This window comes from Lissotriton vulgaris, chromosome 7 (genome assembly GCF_964263255.1).
Source record: "Lissotriton vulgaris chromosome 7, aLisVul1.2, whole genome shotgun sequence".
In the NCBI taxonomy this organism is placed as follows: Eukaryota; Metazoa; Chordata; class Amphibia; order Caudata; family Salamandridae; genus Lissotriton; species Lissotriton vulgaris.
This window is the reverse complement of record NC_141695.1, coordinates 641,976,404-641,992,771: the sequence shown is the minus strand read 5'-3', so window position 1 is coordinate 641,992,771 and position 16,368 is coordinate 641,976,404. Positions and strand designations below refer to the sequence as shown.

Here is a 16,368-nt window from a genome sequence, read left to right as displayed (position 1 = left end):
ACCTTAATTTAGTCCTAACAGAGCTTATGAAGGCGCCTTTCGAACCCATTCATAAGGCATCCCTACAAATGATCACAATGAAGACAGCCTTTCTAGTGGCAATCGTCTCGCTACGCAGGGTAAGCGAACTGTAAGCGCTAACACTCAAGAACCCTACATTCAAATACACGACAATAGGGTGGTCATGAGAATTGACCCACACTTTTTGCCAAAGGTGGTGTCAAAGTTTCACATGAACCAGACAATACAAATACCAAGCTTCTTTCAGACACCATCCACCAGCGCAGAGAGGGCCCTGCACACTCTGGACGCTAGAAGGGCAGTAATGCATTACATGTAAAGAACTAAAGAGCACAGGAAAACAAAGCAGTTCTTTGTGTCCTTCGCAAGCAGTTTCCTTGGAAGACCAGTAACAAAGGGCACCATTCCACGATGGATCGCACAAACAATAAAATTCTGCCACAAGCAGGCAGGTCAAGAACTAACAGAGGGGGCACAAGCCCACTCTTCCAGAAAAAAAAGGAGCAACAATAGCCTTCCTAGCTAACACACCCATTCAAGACATATGCCTGGCGGCAACATGGGCTTCAGTGCACACGTTCACTAAGCCCTACTGGGTGGATACACAGATGAACAAGAAAGCACAAGTAGGACAGAAAGTGCTTCAACATATATTCAACAACCAACGCTCATCTTCCACCCAGCCGCCACAAACATAACAAACCGCTACAAAGTCTATGCACAGCATAGTGCATTCAGAAAGATTCACGCTGCAAAACGAATAGTTTCTTACCTGTCGGTGTTGTTTTGCAGCTTGAAGATCTTTCTGGATTCACTAGCGAACCCACCCACCTCCGCCAGAAAGATGAGGCAGGAGAAGAAGGTGGAAATACAAGGAATAAAAAACAAAGAGACACTTTAAGAGACAAAGTAAAAATTCATTTGCTTTAAAAAAGAACTGGAAAACATTGCCAAGGATTCACGAACAGAACACAAAACAAGAAAAAAAGAATCCGAAGATGGCGCCCAAAGGTGGGAGCTTCTGCAGGAAGCGCACCGCCGTCACAGGAAGTACACCAGAAGGTGGGACGTCGACGCCCACCTAGGCTATGAAAAAAAAAAAAGAAAGAAAAGACGGCGATTCCGGACCCAACCACCGCCGAATAATGTACAGCATAGTGAATCCAGAAAGATCTTAAAGCTGCAAAACAACACCGACAGGTAAACTTCAATAGCACCTTACTCTCTATTTGTGGTAGTGTCGGAGAGCAGTAAGGCTGTATCAGAGGATAGTGTTAAGCATTTGTTGTACACATTCAATAGGCAAATGATGTCACACACTCAAAGACTGAACTCAGACCAATTTTGTTTGTATCAAAAATAGTTATATACCGGGGTTTTGTTATACCGGGGTTTTATATAGCGTACGGCTACTCGAAAGAGTGTCCCGACGCTTTGAATTGCACACTAATCTCATAACACAACAGGGAAAGTAAATAAAAGACAGAGAAAAAAGGAAACCTAATAGGGCCCGAAACTAAGAGGTAAAGAGCCAGGTTTTGAGCCCCTTCCTAAAGGCCAACAAGTTAGGAGTGCTGCGCAGGGGCACAGGCAGTTTATTCCACAACTGAGGCACTAGTAATTTAAAAGAGCGGCCACCGATGCGAGCTCTCTTCACACGAGGAACCGCAGCAAGAAACAAGGCTTCGGACCTGAGCGACCTGGCAGGAAGGTAAAAGGTCAGCCTTTTCTGAAGGTATTTTGCTCCGGAGGCGTGCAAGGCTTTGTGTGCCAGAGTAAGAGTCTTAAAAATTATCCGCTTCCGGACAGGAAGCCAGTGCAGAGCCTCCAGGAGGCCCGAGGCTCTGGCACGGCGAGATAGTCCAAAGATGGCACGTGCTGCCGAATTCTGGACAACCTGTAACCGTTGGAGCAGGTATTCTGGCAGGCCGAGATAGAGGACGTTGGAGTAGTCAATTCTCGAGCCTATAATCGCCTGCACCGTGATCTTCCTGTGTTCCTCCGATAACAGGGGAAGAAACTTGCGTAGCATCCGGAGTAGGCCAAAGCAGGTGCCAGTGAGACCGATTACCTGTGAGCGTAGTGTGAGGCCATCTTAATCCCAAGGTTTTTTGCCACCTGGGACGAACTTGCTGGTGGAAACATGTTCTCAGGCCACCACACTTTCCAGTCCGGGTCCGAACTGCACCCAAAAAAGAGGACCTCGGATTTATCCGAGTTGCACTTGAGGCTGTTATGATGGAACCACTGAAACACAGCCTCAAGGCAACCCTGGATCCGACCTCCATCGAAGTCCGCACCCCTCTCACAGGTGAAGAGGAGCTGGGTGTCATCGGCGTAGGAAACGATCTGGGCCCCGAAAGACTCCGCCAGTGCCGCCAGAGGGGTCATGAAGATGTTAAGTAGAGTTGGGCTCAGAACAGAGCCCTGAGGAACTCCGACACCCAATGGCGACATCTCGGCGGAGCACGCAGAAGCCCAGACCGTTTGTCGACGGCCTGCCAGGAATGATCGGAACCACTGGAGCACCGTCCCTCGGAGACCAATCTCTGAGAGTCTTGCAAGAAGACCCTCATGAGGGACGGTGTCAAAGGCCGCCGACAGATCTAACATCACCAGCATCGCTCTCCCGCCCGAATCCAGCACCTCCTTTATCGCCTCCGAGACTTCCAGGAGAGCTGTTTCGGTGCTAAGATTGGCGCGGAAACCCGACTGGGTGGGGTGCAGTAGGTCGTGGGACTCCAGGTAATCGGCAAGCACCTTATGCACATGCTTTTCAATGACCTTCGCAAAAGCCGGCAGGAGCGAGATAGGTCTATAATTCGCCAACACCTCCACATCCAGACCAGGCTTTTTAAGCAGGGGAATAATCATTGCCTGCTTCCAGGACTGGGGAACCACACCCTGTGCAAGAGAACAGTTCAACAGGGGGTTCACGAGTGGATTAATGACAGCTGCCATTTTAGCCAGAAATTTTGCGGGGCAGGCATCCCGAGGGGAACCTGATTTAAGCCCAGCCATCAGGTCAAATGAAGCGGTCAGCGAGAGAGGAGGGAAAGCTGCCAGGGCCACACCTGCGTTAGGCCGGGTAACAGCGGCATTCTCCGCCCGACCTGGCATCTCAGGCTCCAGCACAGGGAAGGAGTCCTGGATCCGTTGGATCTTAGAGGTGAAAAAGTCCGCAATCGCCCTGACCCAAGGCGCAGGAGGAGGAGGAGGAGGAGGAGGCGAAAAGCTCCTTACAGGAATTGGAGGCAGCTTCAATTTTTCTCGCGAAATAAGCCTTCTTCTCCGCGAGGATGTTCCGATGATAAGCTTTCGCCAAAGACCTGTAGGCGAGTTTCGCCGTCGCGTCGTATTTCACGCGCCATGCTCTTTCCGCTACCTTGCATTGCCGACGTGAAGCCGCCAATGCTTCCGTAAACCAAGGGGCAGATGCACCTTTTTCGGGTTTGCGGAGGGGTCTCAGAGGAGCAATATCATTAAGTCTCTCTGAGAGCCAGGCCTGCAATCGCTCCACATCCTCCTCTAAGTTCCCTGTTAAAGCACAGGGGTGGTCCGCGCAAGACTGTGCCAGCAGTTCCGGAGTAATCCGGTGAAGTGCCCTGAAACCCACGGAAGTCTGCCGGGGGGCACCGGAAGGCTTCCTAACTTCCGAGAAATAAAATTTCACCAGCCTGTGATCAGACCAAAGCACCTGGATAGGAGCCAGCATCTCTATAGGGGTCGTAGAGAAGGTCAAATCTAGGGTATGTCCCTTCTCATGGGTCGGTCCAACATGATAGGGAACCAGGCCCAGAGGGGCTGTGACATCCAGCATTTTAATCGCATCGGCATCCGTTTCCACGTCCATGTGGACGTTAAAGTCCCCGGCAACAATACAATGCTCTGACGTGAGTAACAAGGAAGAGGTCACCGACTGTATTAACTTATTTTATTTCTAGAACCAAGCCAGTCACAGGTAAGTGAAATAAATGTGTTGCAAAATATTATGCAGTTTTTATAAGTGAATGCAAGTTCAAATGCAGTGTTTAGAAATACAGGTAAGTCAAGGTTTTGAAATTACTGTACAGATTACTTTAGTTACTTTTAGATTACTTTTCTATTTAGTGTTATGTCTCGATATCACACTGGGACATTTCCTAGAGAAAAGGTAAGTAAAAACAGTTTTGCATAATTGTACTTTTTTAGGTTTCCATACAAACCAACTCGACACTTAGAAATTTTTTCAGAGAAAAAAGAGTCGATAGGTTCCTATGTAGAGAAATTAAGGTAACGGTTACCAGGTAAGTAATCGGTCTTTGGGGTTGAGCTTCTGCGGTTAGAACAAGGGTTCCCCCAGGGTCAAGGATGCACTTTTGTTACAACCTCAGCGGCACTAGGGTGGCCGGGTGCACAGTGCTGAGGCCAAATGTTATCCAAAGGGGGATAGGGAGCCTCCGGTTGGTGATTGCTTACGAGCAGGCCACTGGGTCGTGGGAGCAAAGCTCCTGGTGTTAGGCTCAGGACAAAGGGGGATCCTGTTTTGCACAAAAAGTGCACCCACAGCGGCGGCTGGGTGCAGAGTGCTGTTTTGGCGTCTGGTGCTCTGTTGGTTTCAGTGGGCATTCTCCGGTTTTAACAAAGACTGTAAGCTCAGGGACAAAGATCTTCTGGAGGTGACCACCGGCTGGAGAGGTAAGTTGGGATGCTGGGACACTGTCGGTTTGGCCACCCAATACCGACGGGCTTCGGTTGCAGGGGTGTCTTTAGGCGCTGGGTTTCTCTTACCAGCTCCTCTCTCCTAGTTGGCTGGGTCCTCCCCCATCTGCAATATTCCGGCGACTGAGAGTCGTGCTTCTGCTTGCCTCCCCACCTGAGGGGTGGGGGTTGGCAAAGGTGGGCACACCTCCCTTCCTTACTAGGTTTTCCCACCCGAAGTGGGGGTCAGAACCGGTGGGGACCAGTTGCTAGAAGCAGTAAAATACCTAGGGAAGCTCTCAAAGGCAGCAAGCCTTTAAAGCTTCCCCTTCGTGGTCCCTGCCCATCCTGGGGGAGGAGGCATGGCACTTCGTCCCAGTATGTGCAATGTTTAAGGCCCCGGAGAGCAGCAGGCTCTCGACCCCAAGGTCCAAAAATCTGTCTGGTGGTGGTGGCAGCTGGGGAGCAGCCACTCAGCCTGGACACTAGTGTTAGGTTATATTTCAGGGAAGATCTCTAAGATGCCCTCTGTGTGCAATTTTCATTAAATCCCTTACTGGCATCAGTGTGGGTTTAATGTGCTGAGAAGTTTTATCCCAAACGTCTCATTTTTTAGTAAAGCCATTATGGTACTGTGGAGTTCGTAATGACAAACTCCCAGCACCATAAACTCTTAATGGCATTACTGCACTTACAAGTTCTAAGAATTGGCTTATGCAATGTAGGGGTACAGGGCTCGTGCTCTTGTGCCCTCACAACTGGTATAGTGCACCCAGATAGAGGGGTGGCTGATCTATGCCAGGGTAGTGGATTGTAGGCATGGCACACAGGGATGTGCTCTGTCGACTCTTCATTTTGTTCTGCACCAAAACACGCAGCCTGCAGAGGCAGTGTGTGAGTGTAATAGTACAGGGACTCCAAGGGTGGCACAATAAATGCTGCAACCCTTATAGGCCTTCCCTGGTCACAGTGCCCTGGGTACCTGTGGTACCATTTACCGGGGGCAGGCCTGTGGCCAGAGAGTGCCAATTGGGTTTGGTCTTCAATGCAGTTTTAGGGAAAAAACATAGGCCCTGGGTACCTGATTGGCAGGAGCCCATGGCACACTCTGTCAAAGTACATCAGCACTTCGGCAAACAGTAGTGGCAACCATGCAGAAAGAGGGCACTTTCTCAAAGACTGGCAAGGCGGTTAGTTTGCCTACATTCGTCTCATTCCCTGATGATGCAGACTTGGTTACCTGGTCACCCTACACACACCTACCCTGGTAATTCCCTGAGAAGCTCCTCATGCTGGACATCTAGAGACGTTACCCATTGGCCACACTGGGTCCACACAAGGTCGAGGCCCACCTGGATTACTCATTGTATTCATTCATTTATGGCCCCAAAGACAGAGGTTCACATTCATTACCAAAAAAGAATCACTTGAACTATTTTATGGCATTCGATGAATTGTATAAAAACCCACGGCAGATCGATTATAAGTTGACAGTCCTCAGAACCTATGCCTTTAACTGTTCTCCCAGCTGCAATGTTTGATTAAACAAATAGGTCCTGTTTTGCCAAATGCTTCTTGTCTCTTATATTTTCAAGGTACTTCATGTTCAAGCAACAATGGGGTGGACCCAAAGCCCACTTCAAGTATATTGTGAACAGTAGGTCTGATTGACAACTGCACTGTCAAAACCCACACCTAAAACGAAAGTCGCCTGCAAATTGTACATGAGATTGAAAATAGTGTAGCCGTAGTATGAAGAATTATGTTGTCTGATTTTCTTGCCATTCATTTATGATTGCTTTTGCATAACATTCACAACGGGCAATAAAACATTATTTTCCTTTTTTTACTAGGTATGCAAATACTACCTATGTGAATATTGTCCAGCTGAATTATTTACTAATACACGTTCAGATCTGGGTAAGTTATAGATGTTTATATTTTACAACTGATAATATTTTGAGCAAGGGATACCGGTTGCTATCCCATTATTATTTTTTTTAAACACTTTATTAAAGCAACTGAGGCAATCCACATTTGTAAAGACCAATTACATATCAAGTACAAAAGGACATCAGATACCATACAGAACATTGCAAGTAAAACACTGGTGTACTCAGTAGGATTGCGTATTTCGACATAGAGAATGATACAAGGTGTGTATTTTTTGATAAGGCAACAGAAAATCACAAAGAACATAATGAACATCACAGAAGTTGAAAGCAAGATAAAAGAAATAAAAATCATATCTACAAGATTGCAAGACCAATACAGCAAGTCAGCTCGCAATGTGTCAACCACCACATCGGACAACATCCTCAGCCGACGACATCAAGTACCACACAACCCGGCCACGGGCGGCACAATGCAGCCCATACAGCTGAGTGTTAACAAGAAGTGCCGGAGGACAGAACAAGCACAATAAAATCCCCATGAATATCAGGCAAGACACCCTAGGTGCCACGAAGGGCAATGTGCCACCAGACGACAAGAACCTAGCCTTGTGAATCGAGGGGCCTATGGGAGCCGCACTGGTATCCATACGTTGTCCGGTACAGCGAAGGAGCCCCCCCTTGCTCTAGCCCACCCCAGTTGGTGTGTTAGGATGAAGTGACTGAGATGGCGTTTCTTGAGTCCTTTTTGCAATGTATTGGCGATACGGACCCCAGATGTCTGTTGGGCGGGAAGAGGTTGGGAGTTGTTCCGAATATTCCACACTATTCACATTGCAGTATGCCACACTCCCAAGCCACGAGGTGATCGTCGGGGCGCGTCTTGCGCACCAGAGCAGTGCCACCTCCCTTTTGGCCACGAGGAAGCAAATGGACGCCAATTTACGAAGTTTGCGGGGGAAATTTGCCACATAGCCCAGCAGCGCAATTTCCGGTGTAACCGTTAATGGCAAACCCAATATGTCACCCAAAATCTTGTGTACCTCTACCCAGTAAGTGTGTAGCCTCGGGCAAGTCCAAGACAGGTGTGCGAAGTCCGCCTGCGGGGCGTTACATTTGGGGCAGACATGGGGTCTATTGGCATCAATTCTGTGAGCAAGTGCCGGTGTGTGATACATCCTTCGCAGGAATTTAAAGTGTATGAGTTTGTGTCTACTATTCAGGGAGACCTCCCTGGTCAAAGCACAACATGCCTCCCATTGGTCATCCGAAATCTGCGTGCCCAGATCATGCTCCCATGCAGCGCACACCACCCCGTCTGACGATGGAAGAGAGGATAAGCACAACTTATAGAGTTTGGACACCACGTGCGCCCCTGAATTGTTTTGTATAATGAATGTAAGTGCCGGATTGTCCTCAGGTGGAAGGGGGAATGTGGGAAATGCAGCTCGCAACATTGCACGGAGTCTCGTGAGAATGAAAGCATCCATAAATGTTCGGTCAGTGAAGCGGGGGTCCTCTGTCATAGAGAAGGCATGTCCATCGGGGAACAAGTCACCGATCGTGAGTAGCTGGAATTTGGACAGCGAACGACGGACCACCGATTCGCCCGTGATGGGGAGCCAGTGTGGGTTGGGCAAAGGAAGGGCAGAGGAGTACAGTGTGTCTGTGTGTAGTAAGCGCCTGATCTTGTCCCAAGCCCAGGCCGTCGTGGTGAGCGGGTGTATGTCGTGTGGGTCCCGAGGGAGACCCTTGGGGAGGATTGCATTAAGTGACACTGGGAGCGCCGCATCAGCCTCTGGTTTCAAATGTGGAATTCTGGCATCCGGATGGTACCAAGGGTGGGCGTACGAGCATTGGGCGACCAAGTAGTAGAGATAAAAATCCGGGACCTCAAAGCCACCCCTCTTGTATGATAGTGTCAGTGTGCGCCAGGCTACGCGTGGGTTTTTACCGCCCCACACCAATCGTACCAGGGCAGTGAATAGTTGTGTGAAAAAAACCTTGGTTAGAGGGATTGGGATGTTGTTGAAAAGGTACAAAAACCGGGGGAGAACTACCATCTTGACGATGGCGATCCGGCCAGCCATAGACAGAGGGAGTCGGAGCCATCTGTCTGTGTTATCCTCCAAAAAATCCAGGGCTTGTCCGTAGTTCAGACGAATGATGGACACTGTGTCAAGTTGTATATGGATCCCAAGGTATTTGATAGTCCTCGCACCACTCCAATGGGAGGGAGCAAGGCCACCGCGTGGTGGCGGGGGTGAGCGGAAATAGTTGTGATTTGTGCCAGTTGACCTTGAGGCCAGAGTATTCACCAAATCGAGCAATCTCCGACAATAAGGGTTGCAGGTTGGCCTCCGGGGTACGGACATATAGGACCATATCGTCCGCATAGAGCGAGACCATTAGAGGGCCGGTGCGGAATTGGAGCCCCCTGTGGAGATGTTTCTCCTGGAAGTGTCGAACCAGGGGGTCCATCGCAAGGATGAAAAGGAGTGGGGATAAGGGGCATCCCTGTCGGGTGCCTCTGGAGAGTGTGAACCTCTCAGTGATGGTACCATTTAGGCGAATGCGAGCCGTGGGTGCAGTATACAGCAGCTCCACCGTCGCAACAAACATTGTGGGCATGCCCATCCTCCGCATTACTTCCAAGAAAAAAGGCCACTCTACAGTGTTGAATGCCTTTTCGGCATCTAAAAATACAGCGGCCGCCGGAGTGGAATGTTCGATCCTGTGTAGGACCGAGGAAAGTGTACGGAGATTCAGGGAGGTGCATCTTTGAGGGACAAAGCCAGACTGGGCCGGTGAAACAATGGTATCTACCAGCAGTGCTAGCCGCATCGCCAGGACTTTGGCCAAAATCTTGTAATCGAGATTAAGGAGCGACAGCGGACGATAGGAGCTACAGACCGTGGGGTCGCGACCCGGCTTGGGCAGTAAAACGATGACCGCTTCCCGGAGCGTGGGGGGGAAGAACACCAGACTCCAGTGCCTCCGCATACACTTCAACAAGTCTGGGCACCAGCTCCTCTTTGTATTCTTTGTAAAAGTCGGCCGTGAAGCCATCAAGACCAGGCGCCGAGGAACCCCTCAAGGAGTCAATGGCCTCCGCGATCAATTCCGGTGTGATGGGATGAGCCAGAAAGTCTTGCATATATTTCTCCAAGTATACCATGGCAATTTCGTTAATATATGACCCCGGGTCGCGGCAATCATCTGGAAGGTCAGAAGTGTAAAGGTGGCGGTAGTAGGTTAAAAAAGTGTCGCAAATAGCGGGGGTGGAAAAATGATTCCTGTCTTGTGCGTCAGTTATGTCAGTGATATATGCGGCTTGCCGCGGCGGGCGCAGCAGCTGAGCCAATAATCTGCCCGGCCGATCCCCTTCACCATATCGGCGCGCTGTGTGGTATTTGCCCCGAAACCGCAACTTTCTGTCCGCGGTTTCCCTGAACTCCAGTAGTAGCTCGAGACGCCGAGCCTCACGTCTCGGCGAAGGGTCAGCGAGGATCTCACTTTCAACCGTTAATAGCTCGGTCTCAAGTCGGCTCAGAGTAGCACGGATCTCACGCAGTGCCCCAACATGCTTGGTGATGCAAACCCCCCTTATGGTGGCCTTAAACCCCTCCCACAACGTGGCCCAAGTGGTCACAGAGCCAGTGTTGATGTCAAAATAATCCTCAATGGCAGTACGGACCTCATCAGTTATGACCGGGTCCGCTAGGGCTCTCCCCGGGAAACGCCACTGCCGTTCATATCCGCCCAACCTAGGGATCGCTAGTGTCCATACCACTGGAGAGTGGTCAGAAAGAGTGCGCGGAAGTGTGCAAAGATCAGTCACCCATCCCGCTAAGCCCGGAGAGATTAGCCAGTAGTCAAGTCTTGTGCTCGTGTTGTGGTAGCTGGAGTGGTGAGTAAAAGCTGGGGCATTAGCGTGCAGTATGGCCTCTATGTCAAGCAGTGAGAAATGCGAACATATAGCCGCTACAGCCGCACGGGCAAGTGGCTTGCGATCCGGGGAGGAAGACGTGCTATCCCTGCAAGGGTTCATCAATAGATTGAAATCGCCCACCAACGCCAGCAGCTCTATGTTTGAGTGGAGCAGTGATAGGTACAGGTCGTGGAAACAGGCCGGGGAGTCAGTATTAGGACCGTAGACCCCCACCAAGGCAATCTTGTAACCATTCAACACACCAGAAAGTATCGCATATCTGCCTTCTCCATCCACCTTACTGTCTGTGAACACAAAGGGTATCCGTTTATGTATCAGAATCGCAACCCCGCGTGCATACCTACTGTAGGTTGAAAACACTCTATGGGTACCCCAACCCCTGGCCAATGAAGCTGTGTCCGCCTGCACCATGTGTGTTTCCTGCAGGAAGAGAACATCCACTTTATGCCGGTCATCATATTGCAAAACCTGTTTACGAGTGGTGTTCAAGCCACGAACATTCCATGACATCAATGTTAGTCTGGAAGGACCAGACTGCAGACCTAACCCGGCCATATTGTCAGATCAAGGACCGTAAGCAATGAGTGGTCATCAAACAAGCCGATACCATAAGTCTCGCAATCAAACAAAAAAAATAAAATGAGCCACAAAAAAAAACACACAACCCGTCCCCCTCCCACCACCCAGCCTCCCAGCACCCCAGGAGAGGCAGAACCCAGACAAGCTCTGAACAGCAGTGCAGAACACCAATAGCCAATTTTACATTGTAGTAGAACGTATCTGCAAACTTAAAAATAACAAACCCCAAGAAGAACGAAATAAACAGGCATACGCCATAGGGGGAAGCAACGCTACCCCCATGCGGACAACCCAGCTGCGCGACATACGAGATACTGGCATGTAATTAAACCCAGCAGAGTCGGACCGTCATCCATCATAGATAAGGAGCCATGCATAGAGTATCATCGAATGATCAGCCTAGGCCAGTTGCAGCGAACAAGTCAGCACTAGCCTGTGTGTCAGATTGAGGTGGAGAATTAGGCCTGGAGCCGGAGGCCGAGCCCGGACCCTTTTTGTAGGCATGACAGAAGTCTTGGGCCTCGGCCGGAGAGTCAAAGATGCGGAATCGGCCGTTCACGTCTACTTTCAGACGCGCCGGGTAAAGGATACTGTATTTCAAGCCAAGATTGCGAAGAGCAGCTTTGACACTAGTGAATTTCCGCCGTGCCTCTTGCACCATGAGAGTGTAGTCCGGAAAGGACAACTTGCTCCCCTGCCACTGCACCGCTCCCATCTCACGTGCAGCTCGGAGCGCGGCGTCACGGTCTCGAAAGTTCATAATCCTGGCAATAATGGGACGGGGCAGTTGCCCCGTGCGCGGTTTAGGCCCCAGTGACCTATGCGCCCGCTCCACTACAAAGCCAGCCGTGAAGGTGTCTTTTCCGAACAGTTCAATGAGGAGGCGTTCTACAAAGGTATCAAACCGGCCAGTGGCAGTTGTCTCCGCAACACCAAGGATACGAATGTTATTCCTCCGGCTACGCGCTTCCAAGTCCTCATTCTTAACGGCCACGTCTTTAAGAATTTTCTCGATACGTTCCAGCCGTTTCAGCGTTTTAGAAGACCCGTCCTCCACATCCGATATTCTGGACTCAGCTAAGTCGAGGCGTCGGTCATGGGCCTGTACCGTGGAACCAATGTCAGACAGCTTCTTCTCCAGGCTGTCAAAGCGAGTATCAAGTGCCTTGAAGCCAGCACGCATTTCCCCCATCATGGCGGCCATCATGGACGCTGCATTGCCACCGTCCGGTAATCCATGAGCCAGAGGCCGCACCAGGCGGGGGGGTCAGCGGTGAGGAGAGATGTTTTGTTGAAGCTGAGCTTCCTTTGGGAAGGATCCCTTTTTCCCATCCCCAAGGTCGCGTGGAGAAGCCGCAAACGCAGCGACAATAGTGTAGGACAGGAACCAATTAACCAGATGGCAGCCCCACCTCCGAAGCCACCAGAGTGTGCAGACCTGGCGGTGAATGAACACTGTAAGCAGGACCCAATCCCAGGGAGCGAGGTCAGGTAAACAGCGGTCAGGAACAGCCAGCACAGTAATCCTAAAACGGGCCCCTTATGTTCATGGGCCCTCGCCACACCCGGCGTTGTTAGTCAGGGAGCAACCGTCTCATGGAGTTCGCGCCGGAGGAAAGCGGAGTGGCACAGGCTCCGTGACAGCCAGCGCACGGCGGGGCCGCTGTGCGTCACCGGAGACCGCCACCGGAGCCCCCAGCAGCCGCGTGCCCCACCCCCACCGCCCAAGCCCCACAGCCACCACCCGTACGCCCGCACAGGCCCGAAATCTAGGTCCCGGCGCTCACCCGGGCCAAAGGCCTCTAACCAAGCGTCCCAGAAAAACGGGAACCGGGCAGGAAGGGGGATGCCCACGCGAGCCCAGCGGGCAAAGGAAGCACGACCGCCAACGGCCGAGCAGCACTCAACCGGCGCACCGGCGCAGAAGGGAAGATGGCGCCGAGGTCCGGAGGCCTCAAGTCCCCTCCGCCGTGTATTTAGTGCCAGGTTGCTCCCGCGGCGTGGAAACTTCGCCCAGGTGGTCTAGTGGGCATCAGGAGACGGCTCCGCGTGGCTGGGGGAGGAATGAGACGTGGGTCACATCTCGTTCGCTGTCGCTGGGAGCCCGCCTGGAGGAGCTTCACAGCAGAGCGGCCATTTCGTTCGCCGCCGTGGCCACGCCCCTGCTATTTTAATAAACTAAGTCGGTTGAAGTGCTCAACAAATGTAGGAGCACTTAGTGTTTTGTAAAATAACCCTCACACACCAACAGGCCCCTTGGTGTCATGCTTCATCATCGGGGTCTTCGCACCCCTCTAACGGGATGCGGCGTGCTGCGACCAACGGCTACGCGGGAGCACTTGTAGTTAATGACTATATGTGGTGCATGTGTGTGGGGTGTATTTACAAGTGAGTGGTGGGATGTGGTGAAGGTTTAAAAAGTACCTGGCGCATGAGTATATGGAAAAAATGTATTCTAAACTCTGGCTGGTACTATTAAAAGGGTGCAGTGTGAGGTTGAATCTGTTGTATTAAAGAACAGGACCTCTGGTGTACGCCCCTGCTATCCCATTATTAGTGCTTTCAGCTCATCTAAAGTAATCAATTTCACTATGTTTTTCGAATATTTTTTTTTTTACACTTTTGAGTTAGTTGCATTTGATGCATGTTATCAAGTCACTGATCAATGACATGCTGCAAAGTTATTAGGATTGTTTAAAAAAGGTATATAGTCACTCTGCTTTGAGATCAAAAGTTGTTATATGATTTCCTGTAAGCGTCATCAGGCATTCAAGTGCAAGTGAGGTCATGTGGCTGGTGAAATGTCGCCCCTGGTGTTATGAATACTCCTATCCCTAATCCATGCAAAATGACATGTTGTGATACAAGGAGACACTTGTAAACACTCAAATGATACACAACTTGACAGTGAGGTGCAACTTGCCAATTAGGCAGTAGGTTATGTGTTATAAGCAAGTTTTTAGGTCTGATGTTAGCCAAGACTTTTTATGTTTTATAAAAATTAGATGTATATTCTATATTCTTAAAGGGGCTATCAGACAACCCTCTTCATCCATTGGTCTGTTTTTGTCATTAACATTTTCTTCCTGCCAGTACAGCATACAGCTTGGGTCAGTAGGTAAGCCCACTTCAGAAATAGTCTAACTTTTCTCTGAGTGAATGCATTCTGTCCTTTTACAAGGAGCACATCCACATACAAGTCATTTTACTTTAGTGCCATGGGCTACTATGGTGGTTTGTGCTTATTCAATGAATCCAGACTTGTGAATCGCCCTACTCACCTGTGAGGGTCTCAAGGTGCTGGGAGTCGGGGGGGGGGGGGAGGGGGTTCACAGCTCTGATCAGTCAAAAACCTTGGTCATGAGTGTTATCCTGAAGATGTTCAGGGAGGGGGCAAGTCTGACGTCGATCGGGAGTGCGTTCCAGGTCTTGGCCGCTATGTGGGAGGCGGCTCTACCACCTGTCCTGGCTTTGCTGATGCGCTGTGTTTCGGCGAGGGCGAGGTTGGCGGATCAGAGGTTTGGGTACGTGGAAGGAGATTCTCTCGTTGAGGTGTTGGGGTCTGGTGTTGTGGAGACATTGGTAAGTGTGAGTGAGTATCTTGAAAGTTCTGTACGGGGAGCCAGTGGAGGTTGCACAGTTGTTGGGTGATGTGTTCCTGTCGAGGTATGCTGTGGACAAGTGTGTCTGCGGTGTTCTGTATGGTCTGTAATTTGTCGTTGAGAGCCTTGTTGATCCCAGCGTAGAGGGCGTTTTCGTAGTCCAGTCTGCTTGTTATGAGTCCGCGGGTGACGGTCTTCCTTGTTTCAGGGGGGATCCATTTGAAGGTCTTTCTGAGGATGCAGAGGATGTTGAAACAGCTGGAGGCAATGGCGTTGACCTGTCTGGTCATGGAGAGGGAGGAGTTGAGTACGATTATGAGGTTTCGGGTGTGGTCCGTGGGTGTGGGAAGGCTACAGAGGGTAGTGGGCCAGTGGGCCACCAGGTGTCGTCCCAGGCTGAGGGGGAAGGGTCCTAGTATGAGGACTTCTGTCTTCTCAGAGTTGAGCTTCAGGCAGTTGTTGCTTATCCCCAGGATGTGACGTCCTTCATTGCTTTCTGGAAGTTGAGACTCATGGTGAGGGGTCCTTGGTGTGGGAGAGGATTAGCTGGGTGTCATCAGCGTAGGATACGATGCTGAGTCTGTGGTGTTTGACGATGGCGGCGAGGGGGGCCATGTGGATGTTGAAGTGTGTGTGGCTGAGTGACGAACCTTGGGGTACTCCGCAGTTGATTTCCGTGGGTTCGAAGAGGAAAGGTGGCAGTCTGATCCTTCGGGTTCTACCGGTGAGGAAGGAGCTGATCCATTTGAGGATGGTTCCCCAAATGGCGGCATCGTGAAGTCTGTTGGTGAGTGTGCGATGGGAGACGGTGTTAAATGCTGTGGAGAGGTAGAGTAGGATCAGGACCGTGGTGTGTCCTTGGTCGAGGAGGATGAGGATGTCTGCGGTGGCGAGTAGCGCGGTCTCAGTGCTGTGGTTGCTTTGGAATCTGGAATGGGAGGGATCAAGGATGGAGTTTCTGTGATGGATGTTGTTAGCTGGGCATTGACCATCTTCTCTGCGACTTTGGCCGCGAAATGGAGGAGGGAGATGGGTCGGTAGTTTTTGAGGTCGGTCTGGTCCACTGTTTGATTCTTGAGCAGGGGTCTGACTTCTGCGTGCTTCCAGTCATCTGGGAAAGTGCTGGTCTTGAAGGTGGTGTTGATGGTGTGTCGGATTTTGGGAGTGATGGCGGTGGTGGCTCTGTGGTAGATGTGTGGCGGGCAGGGGTCCATGGGGGCTCCTGAGTGAATGCCCTTGATGGTTGAGGTGGTGTCCTCGCTGGTGGCTGGTGTCCAGCAGGAAATGGTCGGTCCGTTGGTGTTGCTGGAGAGGGTGGTGGTTCCTGGGTCAGGTGTTAGGTCATTGAAATGTTCGTAGAGGCCCTTGATTTTCAGATGGAAGTAGGAGCTGAGCTTGTCGCAAAGGTTCTGGGAGGGGATGTGTCCGTGGTTTCGCTGGGTGGCTTGGTGAATTCCTGGATGATGCTGAAGAGTTCCTTGGAGTTGCTGGAGTTGGCAGCGACCCTGTTTTGTATGAAGGTTCTTTTGGCATTTCTGATGCGTTGGTGGTATTCTGTCATGACAGTCTTGTAGGTGATGTGATTTTTGCTGCTTTTCCAGTTCTTCTCGAGACGTCTACAGTTGCGTCTGGCTACTTGGAG

The 16,368-nt window shown here is 50.8% G+C and overlaps 1 protein-coding gene across 2 annotated transcripts in view; it reads left to right on the top strand.

Moving 5' to 3' along the window:
• LUC7L3 (LUC7 like 3 pre-mRNA splicing factor) overlaps positions 1 to 16,368 on the top strand; it is a 229,806-nt gene that overhangs the window by 34,897 nt on the left and 178,541 nt on the right. For both annotated transcript variants that reach the window (XM_086930848.1, XM_086930847.1), the window contains exon 2: positions 6,555 to 6,621. In XM_086930848.1, coding sequence (XP_086786974.1) covers positions 6,555 to 6,621 — 67 coding nt within the window. The remainder of the gene's footprint in view (positions 1 to 6,554; positions 6,622 to 16,368) is intronic.